This window comes from Asterias rubens, chromosome 15 (assembly GCF_902459465.1).
Source record: "Asterias rubens chromosome 15, eAstRub1.3, whole genome shotgun sequence".
Taxonomy (NCBI): Eukaryota; Metazoa; Echinodermata; class Asteroidea; order Forcipulatida; family Asteriidae; genus Asterias; species Asterias rubens.
In genome coordinates this window covers 11273596-11291665 of record NC_047076.1, presented here as the reverse complement: position 1 = coordinate 11291665, position 18070 = coordinate 11273596, and the positions used below count along the sequence as shown (strand labels likewise).

The 18070-nt window shown below is 37.9% G+C and overlaps 2 protein-coding genes across 2 annotated transcripts in view; one reads left to right on the top strand and one right to left on the bottom strand.

Moving 5' to 3' along the window:
- Positions 1-7852: 7852 nt before the first annotated feature.
- LOC117299873 (G-protein coupled receptor 54-like) lies at positions 7853-11527 on the bottom strand. The gene is made up of 3 exons (XM_033783456.1): positions 11131-11527; positions 10394-10529; positions 7853-8679 (listed from the first exon to the last, which is right to left on the bottom strand). Exons 1-3 carry the CDS (start codon positions 11461-11463, stop codon positions 8060-8062), a joined length of 1089 nt encoding a protein of 362 aa, XP_033639347.1. The 5' UTR covers positions 11464-11527; the 3' UTR covers positions 7853-8059.
- LOC117299872 (F-box/LRR-repeat protein 4-like) overlaps positions 8455-18070 on the top strand; it is a gene marked incomplete at its 3' end in the record, with an annotated part of 61195 nt that continues 51579 nt past the window's right edge. Inside the window, 1 exon segment of the mRNA XM_033783455.1 lies at positions 8455-8523.

Below are 18070 nucleotides of genomic sequence, written 5' to 3'. Positions count from 1 at the left end.
ACAAGGTACCCGGGGCACTTACATGCGAACGTTCAGAAAGATAGGTTATTATTTATTGATGAATGCTGAGACCCAATTATGTAGCACCTTCTGCTCATTCAGCACCCACAGCCAGGAACACTTGGCGAACCCCTTCTCTTGTCAAGTGCACTGGGTTCTTTTACATGCATTGGAGCAACGGCTTTAAGTCCCATACGAAGGACGATGCAATGGTTAAGTGTCTTGGTAATAGGTAATTTTGGTTCAATCTTAGTTGCTCTAATTTGTGATGATGTTTTTTTAAGATCTGACAAGAAACTTGAATTCAAGGATAGATATTAACAAACATGGTTTTAAAACTGATGTACGAACCCTACATCATGTACACATGAACGTTATCAAAAGTGTAATACATCACTTTTCTTTTGAATATTATTATTTCGTCGCTGCTTTATTTATTTTATTTATTTATGGACTAATTCGTTTGGTAATTTTTTTTATGTTTGTACCAAGTGGTGCACTTCGTTAGTCACATGTGTCAATGTGAAAACATTATAACAACTGAATGTATAGATTGAGTAAAAAATTTTGAAGGGTGTACATTTTGCTGAATGTGATATATACTATTTTAAACAAGGTAAACTAAGTATGTAATAGCACGGTAAACGGTCTTGGTCACTGGCTAATGTGCCGTTGGGTGTTTGATTTGATTTGGTTGTTATTTTATGCATATGTTGAGATACACCAAGTGAGAAGACTGGTCTTTGACAATATTACCAATAGTGTCCACTGTCTTTAAAGCGGCTACTACGAAAACAGTATGCGTGGACTGTGTTAAACATGGTATAATTCAGATTGTTGATTTATGAATATTTTCAAAAAAAATATATGTATAATTGGAAATAGTTATGTTGCATGTACGTTAGGGTTGCATGGTCCGATTTCTGGTTTTGTTGTAGGGGAAATATTCCTTTGGACAACTTTGGACAAATTTCGACAGTTGTCGCTATTTCAAAACTAAAAACACACACAAATTTGTTTGGTTCGGCTAATGTTATGGTTAAAAAAATTACTCGTATATAGTTTTAATTTTTAAAGCTATTACTATTGATGGATTGGCGGTTTTGTTCGTGAGCTATCTTGATAGCAGGTTATAGCTTTCTGGAATCTATAAAAAAACAAGTTAATTCTTGTATTTAAAGTAATCGACAATAATATACAGACCTTCAGTCTAACTATTGTTATACTATAATAACTACGGCTCACGAGCTACGGTTGCGTTGTTACAGGTAGGCATACGTAGAAACATGGTTCCACCAAAAATGCTGTCCAAACATGGTTTTAAACTCGTCAACATGCTGTTCAAAATCTTAGGCTGGGTAGGCGTTAGCTCACAACTTGGTATAACATTTTACTGTTTTGTTGTGTGTGTTTTACTGAAAGATTGGATAGTACTGTATATAAACTATTTAAAGCATTGTTTAAATGCTTTGTAAAGCTATGTAAATAAGGCCACTGTGCCAACCCTACACACTCAAAGGGAATTTTAAATGCTGGTAAGAGGTTAAGATAATAACAAAAATACAACAAAGTAGGTTTTAAACAGGTATGCTCCAGCAATGACATTGGATTATGCAATTATTGATGATGCCTTTGACGATGGTTCGACAAAGTTAGCAACATGGAGGCATACTAATGGTTTGATACGGGAGAGTTGATGTTAGTATGGTGAACAGTGTGTCTGGAAAGAGTTAAAGGTATATACGTGTCATCAATGGCGGACTTTTGGAACGCTTGGTGGCAGCAGGCTTACCAGATAAATCCATTGTTCTTGTCTTGGTAACGTGTGCGTGATGAGAACTAAACGTAAACAACGTGAGCTTACTTTGTAAGTCTGCTGCCACCTAGCGTTCCAAGTTATTCCATTGGTGAAGGTTTGGAGGCTTAGATGGATGTAATGATGGATGATTTGTTGTATGTTTGTATAATAGCCATGTCTAAACATTATACTGTTATCTAGTTACTAAATCACAATGGGAGACTTTTTGAAAGCTCTGCCACTAGAGGGCAGCAGACCTACCAGGTAAGAGTGCACAACTTCTATATCAAACAATGGTAAATGCTAAAAATTCAAAAATACTCAAAAGATATTTAGAAGTCTCTCAGCCTCTTGAAAATTAAATAAGATTTATTGTCATACAACCAAACTTCAGATTCCTTCTCAATTTTTGGTAGGTCAGCATTTTGGAATTTTTGCTAATTACCCTAGAAGAAACACTCCCAAAAACTCATGCACACCGCTTGTTATCCTTGGGGAACTCGTGTCCAGTACATCCTGTTCCATAACAGTTTGGTTTATGCTGGCAATGTGTTTTGAAAAACAAAAAACAGTTTGGCTAAATCTAAAATACAAAATCAAAAATACGCAAAACACAAGGTATTTGCTGTCAGTGACCGTCGCTCATGCTTCTCCTATTCCTAAGTTGTTGACATTACCTGGTGAAGAGCGCCCTCTCTTGGTGATTGGCGGATAGTCTAAAGTTTCCCATTGCTTGCTCTGTGCAATATATAAAAATAATCATTTACGTCATGTCAATGTTTGTATGAGAGAGATATACCCTCATGGGGGTTTGCTTGTTCCCTTGGCTGGAAGATCACATTCTAAACAAACTAAACACACGTAAACCACTGCCGAAGCAGATAATTTAAATATGAATAAATCGTCGTGTGCCCGGCAAAAGGGCGTAAGGCCTTACGCCCTTTTGCCGGGAACATAAAGTAGTTCGTCCCAGTAACAAAAGGACGTAAGCAACAAAATGGCTCCTGACATGAAAAATATGTCATTTTTGTTTGTTCTTTTGCTAGAATTACTCTGAAGACATGTTTCCCCATTCCCCATGCAGAATTTAACCTTTCTAGAATGACTTTTGCATGGCAACAAATTTACCAAACTTTCCCGCTCATAATTCTTGAAACACAAATTTTAACATAAATTGCTTACGTCCTTCTGCCGGGAACTTTCCCTTACGTCCTTTTGCCGGGCACACGACGAAATAGAGAAGCGATGTTAATCATGACGTCATCATCGGAGACAATGGGTGCGTTCGTTTAGCTTCCCTGGGTCGACCCCGATGTTGCGTATTTTATTTTTTTTCCAGGACGAACGTGGGCACACAATTACCCCACACGTTCGTCCTCGAACCACGAAAAAAACCCAGACACGCCACCACGTGAGCCTTCCCGTGGTGACGTCAGTGCACCTCGGGCGAGCCCCAAGTGACCCAATCCACAAGTGGGGATCTTGGGGCTGGCCCGAGGTGCACTGACGTCACCACAGGAAGGTTCACGTGGTGACGTGTCTGGGTTTTTTTCCTGGTTCGAGGACGAACGTGGGGTACTTGTGTGCCCACGTTCGTCCTGGAAAAACATATAATACGCAACATCGGGGGTCGACCCAGGGAAGCTAAACGAACGCACCCTGTATGTGAGTGGACGGAGTATCAACAGTAGAATGCAACTGGTACAGTGAAAGAAATGGACATGCAATGGGACAAATTGTATACACACTGTGCCACCTTTTGATTTTTGTTGATAGGAAAGCAATAGCGAAAATGTGGAATGGATTTGCTTGGCATGAGAGGAGAGAATAGAAAAAAGGTGAGGATCTGAGTGAGGAGAAATGAGGAGGTGTTTATTTCGGGTTTGAATGAAAGGCAAAAATAATACCATTTATACATACAGTTTATAAAATCCGCAATCGCTAGAGACAATTGGTCCTCTCTATTGGGGCAATTCATTTGCTGTCATTATGTTGAGCCAAGTAGGGTTAGCATGGAATTCAGCCAAGCAAACAGTTATTGAAGCGGTCCTATTATTAATGTGAAACCAATGGCCCAATTTCATAGAGCTGCTTAATCACAAATATCAGCTAAGCACAACAACATTATTCTTACCAGAATAGGGTTACCAGCCATGTCACATTGTACAGTTTGTGACTGGTATCCTGCTCAATTCTGCTTAGCAGACAACTGTTAAATTGGGCCCAGGTCTTTGGTGTAGGCCTAAAACCACATCGCGAAAGATGCTGTACTACTTCAATAAAAAGTTGAGCTACAGTTTTTAAAGCCACTGATTTCATTTTGCTAAATGAAATCGAGCCACGAAAAGCGAAATGCGATATCGTTGTAAAACGATAGCGAAAGTGGACAACTAGAGCAGGTTATTTGGTTACCAAACTGACTGGTTTCATCATGATATGATGGTTTTGCCACTACTCTCATGTTGCTAAATGCAATTGACACAACTGCTTAGCGAAATTTGATATCGTTATAAGGAAACCGAAACAGATGAACAAAATTATGTCATACAAAATGTAATGACTGCTTTGAAAAAATATAGCTATATGCTTACTGAAATTGTTACAAAGGCTTGATACCCGAATAATGTGACAACTAGACACCACTCACACATGAAAAACATAACTTCACACATTTTGGTATATTTATTATTTATTAACTTTACTTTTAAAAACACTTGGTGCTTGAACAAAAACTTTGCGGTTTCATAGTGAGGCAGACGTGGAGTTATTTGGGGGAATTATGCCTTCGATGATCAAAGGACATAGACCCCCATAGAGTATGCTATTAAACAAACGTTTTGCTATAATACAGGCCATCGCATGAATATTAAAAAAAATAACATTGGCTAAGTAGTGAAAACTAAATTGTTGAACAACTACCGAAATTACTACCATTGCTTCAGTCTACCTGTATTAAAGGGTCTATGTACTTTTTGGGGGACAAAACAACACAATATCCACAGATTTACATTAAACATACACGGTTTGAAGATAATGAGAGTAGAAAGCTTCCCTGAAAATATTATTTGCTGAGGTGCTGTAGTTTTTGAGAAATGAGTAAAACAATGTCATGACAAAAAAATCGTCTTACTGATCATGACAAAAAAATTATTTTAGCATGTAAAATACGTGCTATTTTCATGACATTGTTTTATTTCTCAAAAACAACAGCACCTCAGCACGTAATATTTTCAGGGAAGCTTTCTACTATCATTATCTTCAAACGGTGTAAGTTTAATGTAAATCTGTGGACATTGTGTTTTGTGTTACAAAAAGTACCCAAACCTTTTTTTTATAAGGACAAATTAATTTGCGTCTGTCCTGGAGCCAAATACGTTTCCCTTGATGATCTTTAACTTCATGCCAAATTAGTCCATGCTTGTACTATCCATGACACAGTAGGCTTACCACCTCCTGCATGATTCAAAGTCTGCACATGATGTATGAAATAACTAAAGCGGGATAATTCAATTCATCAGCTTAATAGTACACAAATATTGACTGCTTCGAGTGCTATGGTTAAAACTATGACCCCGAGGTAATCACCGGAGCGTTCTATTTTACCCGAGGCGAAGCCGGGGATCACCGAGGGAGCCATAACTTTAACCATTGCACGAGTAAAAGCAGTCAATATTTTTTTATAACAACCCAACAATTCTAAATGCTGTACTATTAAGTTACAGACCTGAATGCTACAATCCATGGACGACGCGAATACAGACTGCGAAAACTTTTACTGTGCTGCATGTAGTGTCATGTAATCCGAAATGGTTACAGACTATTAGTTTATCATCCTCGTACAACCAACGGACGTCTGGGTACTGCACACCGTGTGCTAGTCTTTGGACTAGCGCACGGCAAACCGATGCACTATCACACGGCCGTCGTCTAGTAAAACTAAGACATATCATGTGACACTCTCTAAACCAATGAAAAGGCAGGATATTGGTAAGGGGTGTTATAATTATTGTAATTATATATTATTATTACAGAATCACAAAAGAGGACAGTAGAAGAGTTAATTATTTGTAAAAAGGAAATGCTTTACTTAATTATAAAAAATATATTTGCAAATAAAACTTGAGAGTAATTCATGTTTATATGGTTTAAAAATAATGGCATTCTAAGAAGTTGTTTTCGAGAAGTTTTTTGTTTTATCTTTTGTGAGGTGAAAGTGTTGTTTACAACGTGTGCAATTTTTGTTATAAATGTTGGGTTTTTTCTCGGAATTATCACTAAATAATCATACAGATATTAAATCAATTGAGTAAAAAACATTAAATATTTGTCATTATTTCATCATCATGTTGGAGTTCGACCCCATTGATGACAGGAGTTGTATGTAATTTTGGACGCTTGGTGGCAGCAGACATTATAACAGGTAAACTTCCAGAGGGATGCACCCCACCAAATAATCTCCCATAGCACACAGTGCAAAATGCTAGATATTCAAAAATACACGAAAAACACTTGAAAGTCTCATGGCTTTTAACTTGAAAGGGAAAATTATTGATTGACTCATGAACTTTTATTCTCTGCTCAATTTTATATGGGGAATCCCTGGGCCCGTCGAGTTATTCTCCCTCCAAGTAAAAACACCCCTTCTCACAGGTCTAACTTTGAAAACGTCCGCGCATAAATCTTGAAAAATGTCCCTACACCTCTCAGCAAATGGGACCATTTATTTCAGGGCCTATGTCATCCAAAATACCTCAAGCTGGAAGTCAACAACCCCCAGGTCACAATTGGGCAACATTTTTACACTGAAACACTATATGGGGGCTCTCAAATCTGGCTAACAAAGAAAATGTTCAGGGCCTACAAAATATTAATGAGCTCGACGCTCTATTTTCTCCTATTTGGTGGGGTGCACCAATAGGTCCTTTAATAGTGGGTGCGTTCGATTAGCTTCCCCGGGTCGACCCCGGTGTGTGGCGTTTTCTTTTTCCAGGACGAACGTGTGCAGATAATTACCCACGTTTGTCCTGGAAAAAAAAAACCGCCACACACCGGGGTCGACCCAGGGAAGCTGAACGAACGCACCCTTTGAAACCGCGGTTTCAGCTTAAGATTCAGCTCAGGCTAGCATGGCCCCGCGGTTGTTTTGACCATCTTTGCGTGCGTGGTCAGGGCACCTTTGTAGTACCTTTGGTCAGGGCTTCAGACGAGAGAACGGTTACGGGAGCTTGAAGCTGAACTGTAAGCCGATGCCGTGGATTCTAAAAGGACCAAACTTTGGATATACTGGGGCCTCGTGGGCATGGATTTCCTCTGAAAGTCTGCTACTGCTGAAGGATTACTTTCCGTATGGCGCCACCACTTTTTCACTCATTTTTACAAAAAGGGATATATCAATCAGGTAAATTAGATACTATATTATTTCATTTCGAATGAAAAAGTGGTGGCGCCATACGGAAACTTGTCCCTGCTGAACGTCATAATGTTTGGATACACTGAGGCCTTGTGAGCGTGGATTTACCTTGTAAAGTCTGCTAACTGCTGAACGTCATAATGTGTTAATGGTAGCCATTGAATTCAAGATGGATGCCCCCTGCTCCAAGGAAATTTACAGGTAATGTTTGTTTATTATTTTGCTATTGTCTTGTATCCTTGTTTGCACAGTTTAGAGTGGTACTAATTTGTCATGTCATAAGGGGATCAGACCATTATGCTTTTAGCCTCTATTTGGTTACGTTGGGAGATTACTATTAAAAGATGGTCAAATCAAGTTAAAGAAAAAGAAGAGTTAAAGAAAAAATATTGTTTAACTGACAAAAGAGGGCGCACTTTCAGATGCCAATAGACCTTATCGCAAAAACTCGCTTTAGGGTGGAATTTGGTGCTTGCTAGTCTAGCTATAGCGATCAAGTTTGACCGCTAGATAGACCAGCAAGCATCTCCATTAAACAGTTAGCGCTTGCGCAAAAAATTATTTGTACTTGCGAAAAAGTCTATGCAATAATGTATAGGAAACAAAGATAAAACAAAATAAAGGATGCCATTTTAAGTAACAGATTCAAGATTTGATGTTTATTTATAAATATCATAAAGTAAGGACAAATCAACGCCACGTCGATAAAACCAAAAATGTCTAGTGGGTGTTTTTATGTGATACAGATGTCATAGAGCATTATAGGATTAATTGCGCTGTTCAATCCCTATTGTTGGTTTGTTTTTAAAGGTATTTATATTCTTGCTAGGGTTATTGACAGTATTGTTTTCTCAGACTGCCAGGACGGTCACCCTTGTCCCGCCGTCTTCAGTCACCCTAGCCCTGCGTAATCGGTTCACTAATTGAAAGGTGTTTCTCATAACAATCCGCCTCCTGAAGCAAAACGGGAACGCCTTCTTAAAGCTAGTACGGAAGTTATTCCCCATAAAGGCATACACAAAGGGATTAAGGCATGAATTGGAATAGGCTAATGTCACTGCTAGAATTCTGGCATAGTACACCGCGTCGCTGTAGTAGGGGAAATCATGGGTGCTGTAGCGTTCCCAACAGTTAAATACATGTGTTGGTAACCAGCACACAAAGAATAGACAAACAACAACAAGAACCATGCGGGTCATGCGTCGTTTTTGGAGGAGGTTTTGCCGGGTTCGGTGACTGTTTTGTGCCGAGGGATGACGCCTCGTCCACGTCGCTCGTAGTAGGAGGGAATAACATGCGCATATCACAATTAGAGGTAAGATGTAGGTGAAGACGAGGACGTAGGTGTAGTACACGGCTTGCTTGGTTGGCGTGCTGAATGCTTCAAAGCAGAAGTATTTCTCGCCCGTGTAGTAGAAGTGGCTCTCTGCTTCTACGAAGATGGGAGCTGGTATTGCCATAATGTAGGAAACTGCAGAAAATGAAAAAAAATGTTGAAGAGTACATTAAAACAACCATTTTATATGTTAATAGATTAATTTAACCATCGGTATAAAGAACACGTTTGAAAACACGAAATAATCGTGTGTCGCTGCCGTCAACAGAGGGCGCTAGACTGGCAAGAGGGATTCATTTCGACTCGACGTGTAGTGGCGCACCAAAAAGATTTCCTTTTTTACGTGACCTTCAAAATAATAGATTTTTGTTTTATATAGAACCCCGCCATCAACCCTTTTGACTTTATCTTCACGAAAATATTATTGTCTTACTGAGAAAAAACTGTTTAATAATATGTTAACTTTTATCTTTCGACGGCAAACAATTAAAATTCTCGTTAAATCTGATACCCTCGCTTCAGTAGGCGCGTGTTCAACCTCGTTCCTAATGGTGTACCGTTTCCCCCTGGAATGCCTTGCCCGATCATAACCCCATGGAAGTGTGACTAGAAAAGCAAATGATTATACTAATGGTAGTGTTTAATAGTCATTAGGTTGGTCCAATCTTTGTTCGTGACTCTAGGGAGTAGCCTATACGTGGCACTTTTAGCAGGGAAGTTGTGTTAAAGGCAGTGGACACTATTGGTAATTGTCAAAGACTAGCCTTCACAGTTGGTGTATATCAACATATGCATAAAATAACAAACCTGTGAAAATTCGAGCTCAATCGGTCATCAAAGTTGCGAGATAATAATGAAAGAAGAAAACACCCTTGCCACACGAAGTAGTGTGCGTTTAGATAGCCGTTCATGGCTTTGAAAGTAATCGACTGGGTTCAAGAAACTACCTTAATCAGTATAAATTGTGTTGTCATGAACAGGTATTGACTAAGTGTGCAAAAAGTTTCATGACATTGCATATGTATTAGCCAACGCGAAATGCGCACATTATTCGCAAAACGTTGGCGACATCACTTAGGCGTAGGCCTACACATTCGCACATGCGAAAAACCTCTCGACATCTCATATTCTTTAATGCGCAAAATCACAGCATTTTTGTTCGCCATCGCAATCGACGTATGCGCACATAGTATTCGCCAACACAAAATTAAGACATCGCATACGTATGCGCACATCTCCCTTCAGGGCAACCTTTTCAGATCCAAATCCCAGTTGACCCCAGTTAACTGTGGTCAACTGGTTGCTAGTGTCAATTTCCAAATAAAACCAAGTTTGATCTGTGTTCAACTGTTTTTCATTGAATGAACCAACGGCTTTTAATTTCATCATAACCACCTGCATGGGCCCAATTTCATAAAGCCTGTAAGCACAACAATTTGCTAAGCATAAAATGTCTTTCTTGATAAAAACAGAATTACCAACCAAATTGCTACGTGATTTTCAGGATAAGCACCCAACACATGTATACCAGTATCAAACAATATGCAACAAATGGAAATTTGGTTGGTAATCCTGTTTTCTAGGCAAACATTTCAAGCTAAGCGTTTTTTGTTTTGTTTTTTGCCTAGCAGATCTAGGAAATTGGCCCCAGGTATTTAACCACCTGGTTTTGTTTAACATAGTTAATCAACTGGTTTTCAAATGGTTCCAATTAAACCGAGTTAAGCAGGAGTGCGTTTTGTCAGACCAACCGGTAACCGACTTCATGAGTTGGTTGGGCTTTGGATGGGGTCGCCAAAACGCACTCCTAGGTTCAACTGAATTTTTGACCTAGTATAGGCTTACTTACGGATCCAAACACTAAGGTTGATAAGAAACGACAATCGTCTGGTTCTGTACTTCATTGACTTGATTGGGTACACGATGGCGAAGTAGCGATCTGCACTCATGATGGTCAGGGTCATACAGGTTGCATGAACAGACGCCTGGGGTTCATACACAAAGTACCGGGAAGAAAATACAAGGATGAACACCAATGTTAATATTCTTTTATCCCCGATGCAAATTTTTAACAACTAGGATAGGATGAAAATAGTTCATCCATAATCAGATTGATTGGTTTAACTTGCATGCGTAAGGATTAACTAGCGGTATAGTGTGAAGGCTGTGTTAGGGATCGTGGTTTTTGATAGACTTGGTTCCACGTCTGTGGTTGTGGTTTTTATTATTTTTAAATATTTTAATTTATTTTTTATGTTTTCATTTTTATTTTCTTCAAAGAAATATTGTGAAAAGAAAAGGGGCAGTTGTTTAATTTTGATGGGGTTGAGCCCCCGATCTCGAAACAATATGGAATGAAAGGTGGTCTGGACTTTTAAAAACCCCTAAAAGCATGTCAAAACTCATGTTGGGTCTCATTCCCCAGGAATCTGTATTTAATATGAACAAGAAACGAGTCAAAATGTCGCACAATCCAAGCTCAAACTTGTTTAACTTTTTTGCGGGTCATCTTAGAATTGAGTAAGGCTCCTCGGAACCAATAAGTTTTTCTGATCCGAGAGTTGCTTAAGAGTATGTCCACTTTACCTGTTGTACATACGATATAACTCTACACATCCCCTCAGTCAGGTAACCATACAATGTGAACGTCAACGTAGTGAACGGTGTACAAAACAGCAGATACGATATATCGGTCAGTGCTAAGTTCACGATGTAGTAGTTTGTCACTGTTGTCATCTTCATATGCAGCATGACCACGTAGACTACTACAGCATTAGTGGTGACTCCAACGGCTATAATGAGGGACCAGACTACTGGCACGAACACTGTTTCTGGGCCGGGCTCCATAGCCTGATCAAGCCATGATTTTGATGAGGTGTCATTCAACACACCCGTAATGTCCACCTCATATGACGTCATTATGACGTAGACGGTTTGGTTTGACGGTCAGGTTGGCGTAGTGGTGTCTTGCCTCACCTTCCACCTCTGGGGACCCCGGTTCGAAACCCACGGGGAGGGGGGGGGGCACTATGTGGATTGGGTTTTCAGTCCCTACTTGACTCGACTGCATGCATGGGTTTTTCCATGAATAATTCTCTGTGGCTTTCTGTCTTCTCCATTGTCCAGTTGCTAATCAGGCTTTTAGGAGAATCTTCATAGATGTATATATACACGAAACTCACTCGGCTCGACACTGAAAGATAGAAAAACCATGCAACAATTCAGTAAAACAAATAAAAGCACTCTTAACTAAGATTTGTTTAGCATAAAACTTTCTTGGAAACAAGTAATGGGGAGAGGTTGAAAGTATTAAACATTATGAGAAACGGCTCCCTCTGAAGTAATGTAGTTTTCGAGAAAGAAGTAATTTTCCACGAATTTGATTTCGAGACCTCAGATTTAGAATTTGAGGTCTCGAAATCAAGCATTTGAAAGCACACAACTTCTTGTGACAAGGGTGTTTTTTATTTCATTATTATCTCGCAACTTCGGCGACCAATTGAGCTCAATTTTTCACAGGTTTGTTATTTTATGCATATGTTTAGATACACCAAGTTAGAATCATTGACAATAACCAATAGTGTCCAATGTCTTTAATAACTGCGCTTCTAGTCGGATGCGCAGTCGTATAAACTCCATCACTACAAAATATTCACGAATCATCAGCATATCATTTCATAATCTCAAGTTAATAATGCGCCAAAATACCCTTGTAATGTTGTATATTTTATATAATTTCTATAAGCATTGCCTCTGTCAATTTGAACTTATTTGCATGTTTGTGTTCGGTTTGATCGTCTGGTTACATCTAACATTGACGTTACATTTTTGCCCATCAAGTAGTTTGACAGAGTGTTTGTCCTGTCTCCTCCTGGCCATAATATAACCTGTGAAAGTTTGAGCTCAATAATTGGTCATCGAAGTTCCGAGATAATAATGAAACAAAAAAACCAACCTTGTCACACGAAGTTGTGTGCTTTTAGATGCTTGTTTTCGAGACCTCAAAATTCTAAATCTGAGGTATTGAAATCAAATTCGTGGAAAATTACTTCTTTCTTAAAAACTATGGCACTTCAGAGAGAGCTGTTTAGTAATTACCAGTTGGTGCAGGCACAAAATCATGTTGGTAACTTTGTAATTTCACACAACTTGAAAATACGCTAAGAATGTTAGCATGTAGACCAAACACCCACTTTCTGATTGAAAGGGACACGGGGAATTCCAGACTGCTTTGTTTTTCTTTCCAGAGGACGACACCATGGCCCAATTGCATAGAGCTGTTAAGCACAAGTATTTGCTTAGCATGACATTTTACATTGATATAAACAGGACTACCAACCAAATTTCTACGTGATTTTCAGGATAAGCAAACAACAGCTGAATACCAGTTAAATGCAACAAATTTAAATTTGGTTGGTCATCCTTTTTATATCAAAAGAATAATTGTCATACTAAGCAAATTTGTGTTCTTAGCAGCTCCATGAAATTGGGCCCAGATGAAAAGCGTAATCTCGTCATGAAAGACATGAATGTGATGACGAAACTGGTGCGTCTTGAGAGGTGCATGGATGGCTGAAGTGTTAGATTGCTTTTGCTCTGATCACTCGGCTACTGTTTCAGACTTCTCATTAGAGGTTGCAAGGAGCACTACTGCTTCCAATTAGACGTCTGGCCACGGATGGCTTAAGGGGATCATACCCACTACCATAAAGGTCGAGACGGTATCATTTCGGGCACATAGTGATTTACGTTTATCAGTATATATCATCACACCAGTCGGTGATTTCCCATTTGTAAAAGTACAACATAATTGGTCTGCGTTATACTCCGTACATTATTTGAATGATCTGAACATGCTTTGCGAGTGTAGTCTTCTAAAGATGTTACCAAATATTGTCAAATACAAAACCCTTAAGTTAAAGCCATTGGACACTTTCGGTAAACAGTATTACCCAAGGCCCACACTTCGTGTATCACAACTTATATATAAAATAACAAACCTGTGAAAATTTAGGCTCAATCAGTCATCGGAGTCGGGAAAAAAAACAACGCGAAAACCCACCCTTGTTTCCGCACGTTTCGCCGTGTAATAAAATGTATTTTAAACAAATGCGTTATTCTCGATATCGAGAATTGATAATTGTTTTAATGTTTTCTAAAAAAAATTAAGCATTTCATGGAAGAATATTTCAAGGGAAGTTTTTCACCATTACCTTCTGTAAACCCTGTAAGTTGTTTGTAAATCTGTGAACTTTTTGTTCTGTTCAAAAAGTGTCCAGTGGCTTAATGTGTGACAACGATAACTAGACATGATTGCATTTGTGCACAAATGCATAGCTGTTTCGTTAATAACATTTTGAAAGGACAAAGATGATAAATATTAATTGTCAATTAGAAATGTACCACAATCTTTCTTTGTTAACGTCAGTATTCTGTATTAGTGACTTGATAGCGGGTACCAACAGCATCCCTGACCGCAGAACTCGCGAATGGACACCAACCCTGATAAATATGAGAACCAGTATTCAGAACGATTCAAAGGTTCGGTTGAAAAAAATTGGAAACTACCTCCAAGGAAATCTTTTACAAAAATAGTGTACACCAAACAGCTGCAGTGCATCTCATCGAATGGCCATTCGTTGTTTGAATTATTGTCCAATCAAGTCCCGCCAATAACCTGAACGTTGCCTCTTAAAGGCACTGGACACTATTGGTGATTGCTCAAAATAATTGTTAGCATACAAACTTACTTGGTAACGAGCAATGGAGAGCTGTTGACAGTGTAAAACATTGTGAGAAACGGCTCCCTCTGAAGTAACGTAGTTTTTTGAGAAACGATTAATTTAAGGTCTCGAATTCAAGGCGTCTGAAAGCACACAACTTGTGTGACAATGGTATTTTTTCTTTTATAAATCTCGCGCAAATTCGAAGAACAATTGAGTTCAAGTGTTCACATGTTTTGTTAATTTTATGCAATTCACTAGCGGCTTTGACAATAACCAAAGCTGTTGCAGTGCCTTTATAGGATTTGGGTACTTTTTCAAAATGTCCACAGATTTACATTAAACTTACAGGGTTTGAAGATAATGATAGTGGAAAGCTTCCCTTCAAATTATACTAGCTTAGGTTGTATAGTTTTTGAGAAATGAGTAAACAAAATAATTTTGGTCTCATGAGACCAAAATTATTTTAGCATGTAAAATCTCCTTAACCAGTTATGATATTATACCAAAACCATAGCATAACTGGTTAATATGTTTTTACATGCTAAAACTGAGACGAAAATTATTACTTTTACTCATTTCTCAAAAACTACAGCACCTCGGTAAGTAAAATGTCAAGGGAAGCTTTCTACTATCATAATCTTCAAACTGTGTAAGTTTAATGTAAATCTGTGGACATTGTGTTTTTTGTTAGGAAAAAAGTACATATACCCTTTAACGGAAACTTCATCTTTTTAATTTTCGCAAGGGTCATAACTTATACGTGCTTGGTCGATTATTGCTTTAGGCTATGCTTGCCCATCTCTGTTGATTGATGGGGTGGGCGGTGCATTCAAATGACCCCACGTTTCGAGAGGGTTAGTAATAACACACAAAGTCACCTGTCTTAACCCGTAAGGATATAGACAGGCACTGGCTTTACAGGCAGTGGACACTATTGGTAATTGTCAAAATCCAGTCTTCTCACTTGGTGTATCTCAACATGTACTTGAAATAACAAACCTGTGAAAATTTGAGCTCAATTGGTCGCCAAAGTTGCGAGATAACTATGAAAGAAAAAACACCCTTGTCACACAAAGTTGTGTACTTTCAGATGCTTGATTTTGAGACCTCAAGTTCTAAACTTGAGGTCTCGAAATCAAATTCGTGGAAAATTACTTCTTTCTCGAAAACTACATCACTTCAGAGGGAGCCGTTTCTCACAATGTTTTACACTATCGACCTCTCCCTACTACACTGTAAAACCAAACGTTTAATATCTAAACGCTTTCATAAACGCCAAATTGTAACGATTTATAAACGTTTTGACGCATTTACTTATAAACTGTGTTTAGACTCTAAACATGTTTAATACTGGGACTTAAACGTTGATTGTAAACACAGTAATGTTTATGTGTTAAACATGTACACGTTTAATAACTGAACACAGCAACACACGTTTAATTTCAGAACGCAAACACGTTTATTCGATTAAACATCTAAATGTTTAACAATTAAACACTTAAACATATTTATTATTTGTTGTTAAACACCACAACATGTTTAATACCTAAACATAACACTGTTTATCAAAATGTTTAATGTTTATTAAATAAACACTTTGACGTGTTTACAGACCTGTAACGATTTTTAAACACACCGACGTGTTTTAAATTGTGCATGTGTTTAGCTCTAATCAGTACAACAATTATAAACACGTCTATGTGTTTTTAAAGATGTTTCACACTTATACGTATACAAAATGTTTAGATGTTTATTTATATACACTTTGACGTGTTTACAGGCCTGTAACGATTTTTAAACACACCGACGTGTTTTAAATTGTGCAAGTGTTTAGCTCTAATCAGTACAACAATTATAAACACGTCAATGTGTTTTTAAAGATTTTTCACACTTATACGTATACAAAATGTTTAGATGTTTATTTATAAACACTTGACGTGGTAACATGCCTAGAACGATTTCTAAACACTCAGACGTGTTTTTAAATTGTGTACGTGTTTAGCTCTAAACAATAAAAAAATGATAAACACGTCTATGTGTTTTTAAAAAGATTTCACCCTCATACGTATAAAAAATGTTTACATATAAACACTTTGACGTGTTAGCTCTAAAACAATAAAACTAAACAAATAAACAATGTGTTTAAAAAATTGTTGTTCACATGCATGTTTAAATCTTGTTCATGTACTTTTCTTATAAACACTTTGACGTATTTATGGGCCTCTAACATTTTTAAACACAGTCCACCGACATGTTTTTCAATTGTAAGTGTAACATAAAAATAGACATGTCAATGTATTTAAAAGCACGGTTATAATGATAGTGCTTTCGCTTTGCTGATAAACACCTTGCAAAAGTACAGGACACAGATTAAAATCTGAGGCATGCCGTCAGTTGTTTAACTGGAGGGGAAGTCTCCCCCAACCTGCCACCTCCCACCATGCAGGGCCCATTTTCATAAAGCTGTTTAGCAGAAAATACTGCTTACTAAGCAAAAGTTGAGTGGGGACCAGTCACAACAATGTAAGCATTAAGGAATTTTGGCTGGTTACCTGTTTCTGCTAAACAAGATTGTTCTGTGCTAAGCAAGATTATGTGCTTATAGGCTTTACGAAATTGGGCCCTTATGAGATCAAAGAAAAATCAACTATGAATATTGAGTAATAAAAACCACTTTTTTTTTCATCGGTTTTGTTACTCCGTTCTATATTTCCTTTTGAGATGACATGGGTCTGACAAAATCAAATACATGAATCTGCCTGTAAATAAAGTTGAAAACATTTAATAATTCGCCAACAGTCAGACAAGTTAAACCCCTTGATTGTCAAGAAGTTTGTGTTGTGTGGCTGGTGGATTTTATTTAATGCTCAGACCCTGTAACTGTTTTTAAAACAGCAAAAATACTGCAAATTCGCAGTAAACACCCACAAAACATGTTAAACCACCAAATTTTTAATTTTGAAATAACTATTAACTGGGCTGTCTCGTCACACTGTTAATTGCATGGAATTTGATTTTGCTGATAGCGAAACCACTGCAAGCTGGCGGCGCACGCACGTCAGATGCTTGACGAGATAGCCTCTTCAATTCCTATTTAATTCTACATCAGTATAAACACCTAAAAACATGTTAAAATGTCAAATGTTTAACACAGTCTTTTAAAGCCTTAAAAATAACCTTTAATTTGAAAGGTACATTGTAAGGTTTTTGTGCCCCAAAACGTTTTACATTTCATTCTAAATTATTTCAGGTATTAAAGTTGCATGGTCCATGTTTCGGTAGAAAAGGAGACAAATTTGAATTTTTCTGGTGAGCGAATTTGGAGAGAGTATCAATCACAGTAGCGAACAATATTTGAAGTTTTCATTTTTGAAGGCCAGAAACCACGAAATAAAACTACAGTACTACACTAAATCGAAATTTGGGCCATGCAACTTTAATTAAGGTTTTCAGAAATTAAAGGTATAATCCAAAGTTCTGTAAACATCAGAATCAAAATACTGAAACTAACTTGTGAAACTTTAAACTTGTTTGTTCAGAAAATGCTCAAGTAGACAGGAATCCAATGCGAAATCCTTTAAATTTTGGCCAAATTGAAACATTTAAAGGATTAGTCAACAGAATTTCCACTGATGGAAGTTGATGATGATGCTACTGCCAGCTTTTGGCGCAGTGTGTTGCTGAAGACCCTATACTTTGAACTTTTTTTCCCTTCAAATTGCACCCCACCAATACAATGAGTCTGGAGTGTACCAAGAAGTTGTGAATATATTTTGGGGTACTCCAAATCAAAAACATAA

What these genes read in the sequence shown, in the direction of transcription:
- LOC117299873 (XM_033783456.1), bottom strand. Translation starts at nt 11,463, where the DNA reads ATGACGTCATATGAGGTGGACATTACGGGTGTGTTGAATGACACCTCA. An exon ending in TTATATCGTATGTACAACAG is followed by an intron (nt 10,530 to 11,130) that starts GTAAAGTGGACA and finishes TATGAACCCCAG; the next exon opens with GCGTCTGTTCATGCAACCTG. An exon ending in CAACCTTAGTGTTTGGATCC is followed by an intron (nt 8,680 to 10,393) that starts GTAAGTAAGCCT and finishes CATTTTCTGCAG; the next exon opens with TTTCCTACATTATGGCAATA.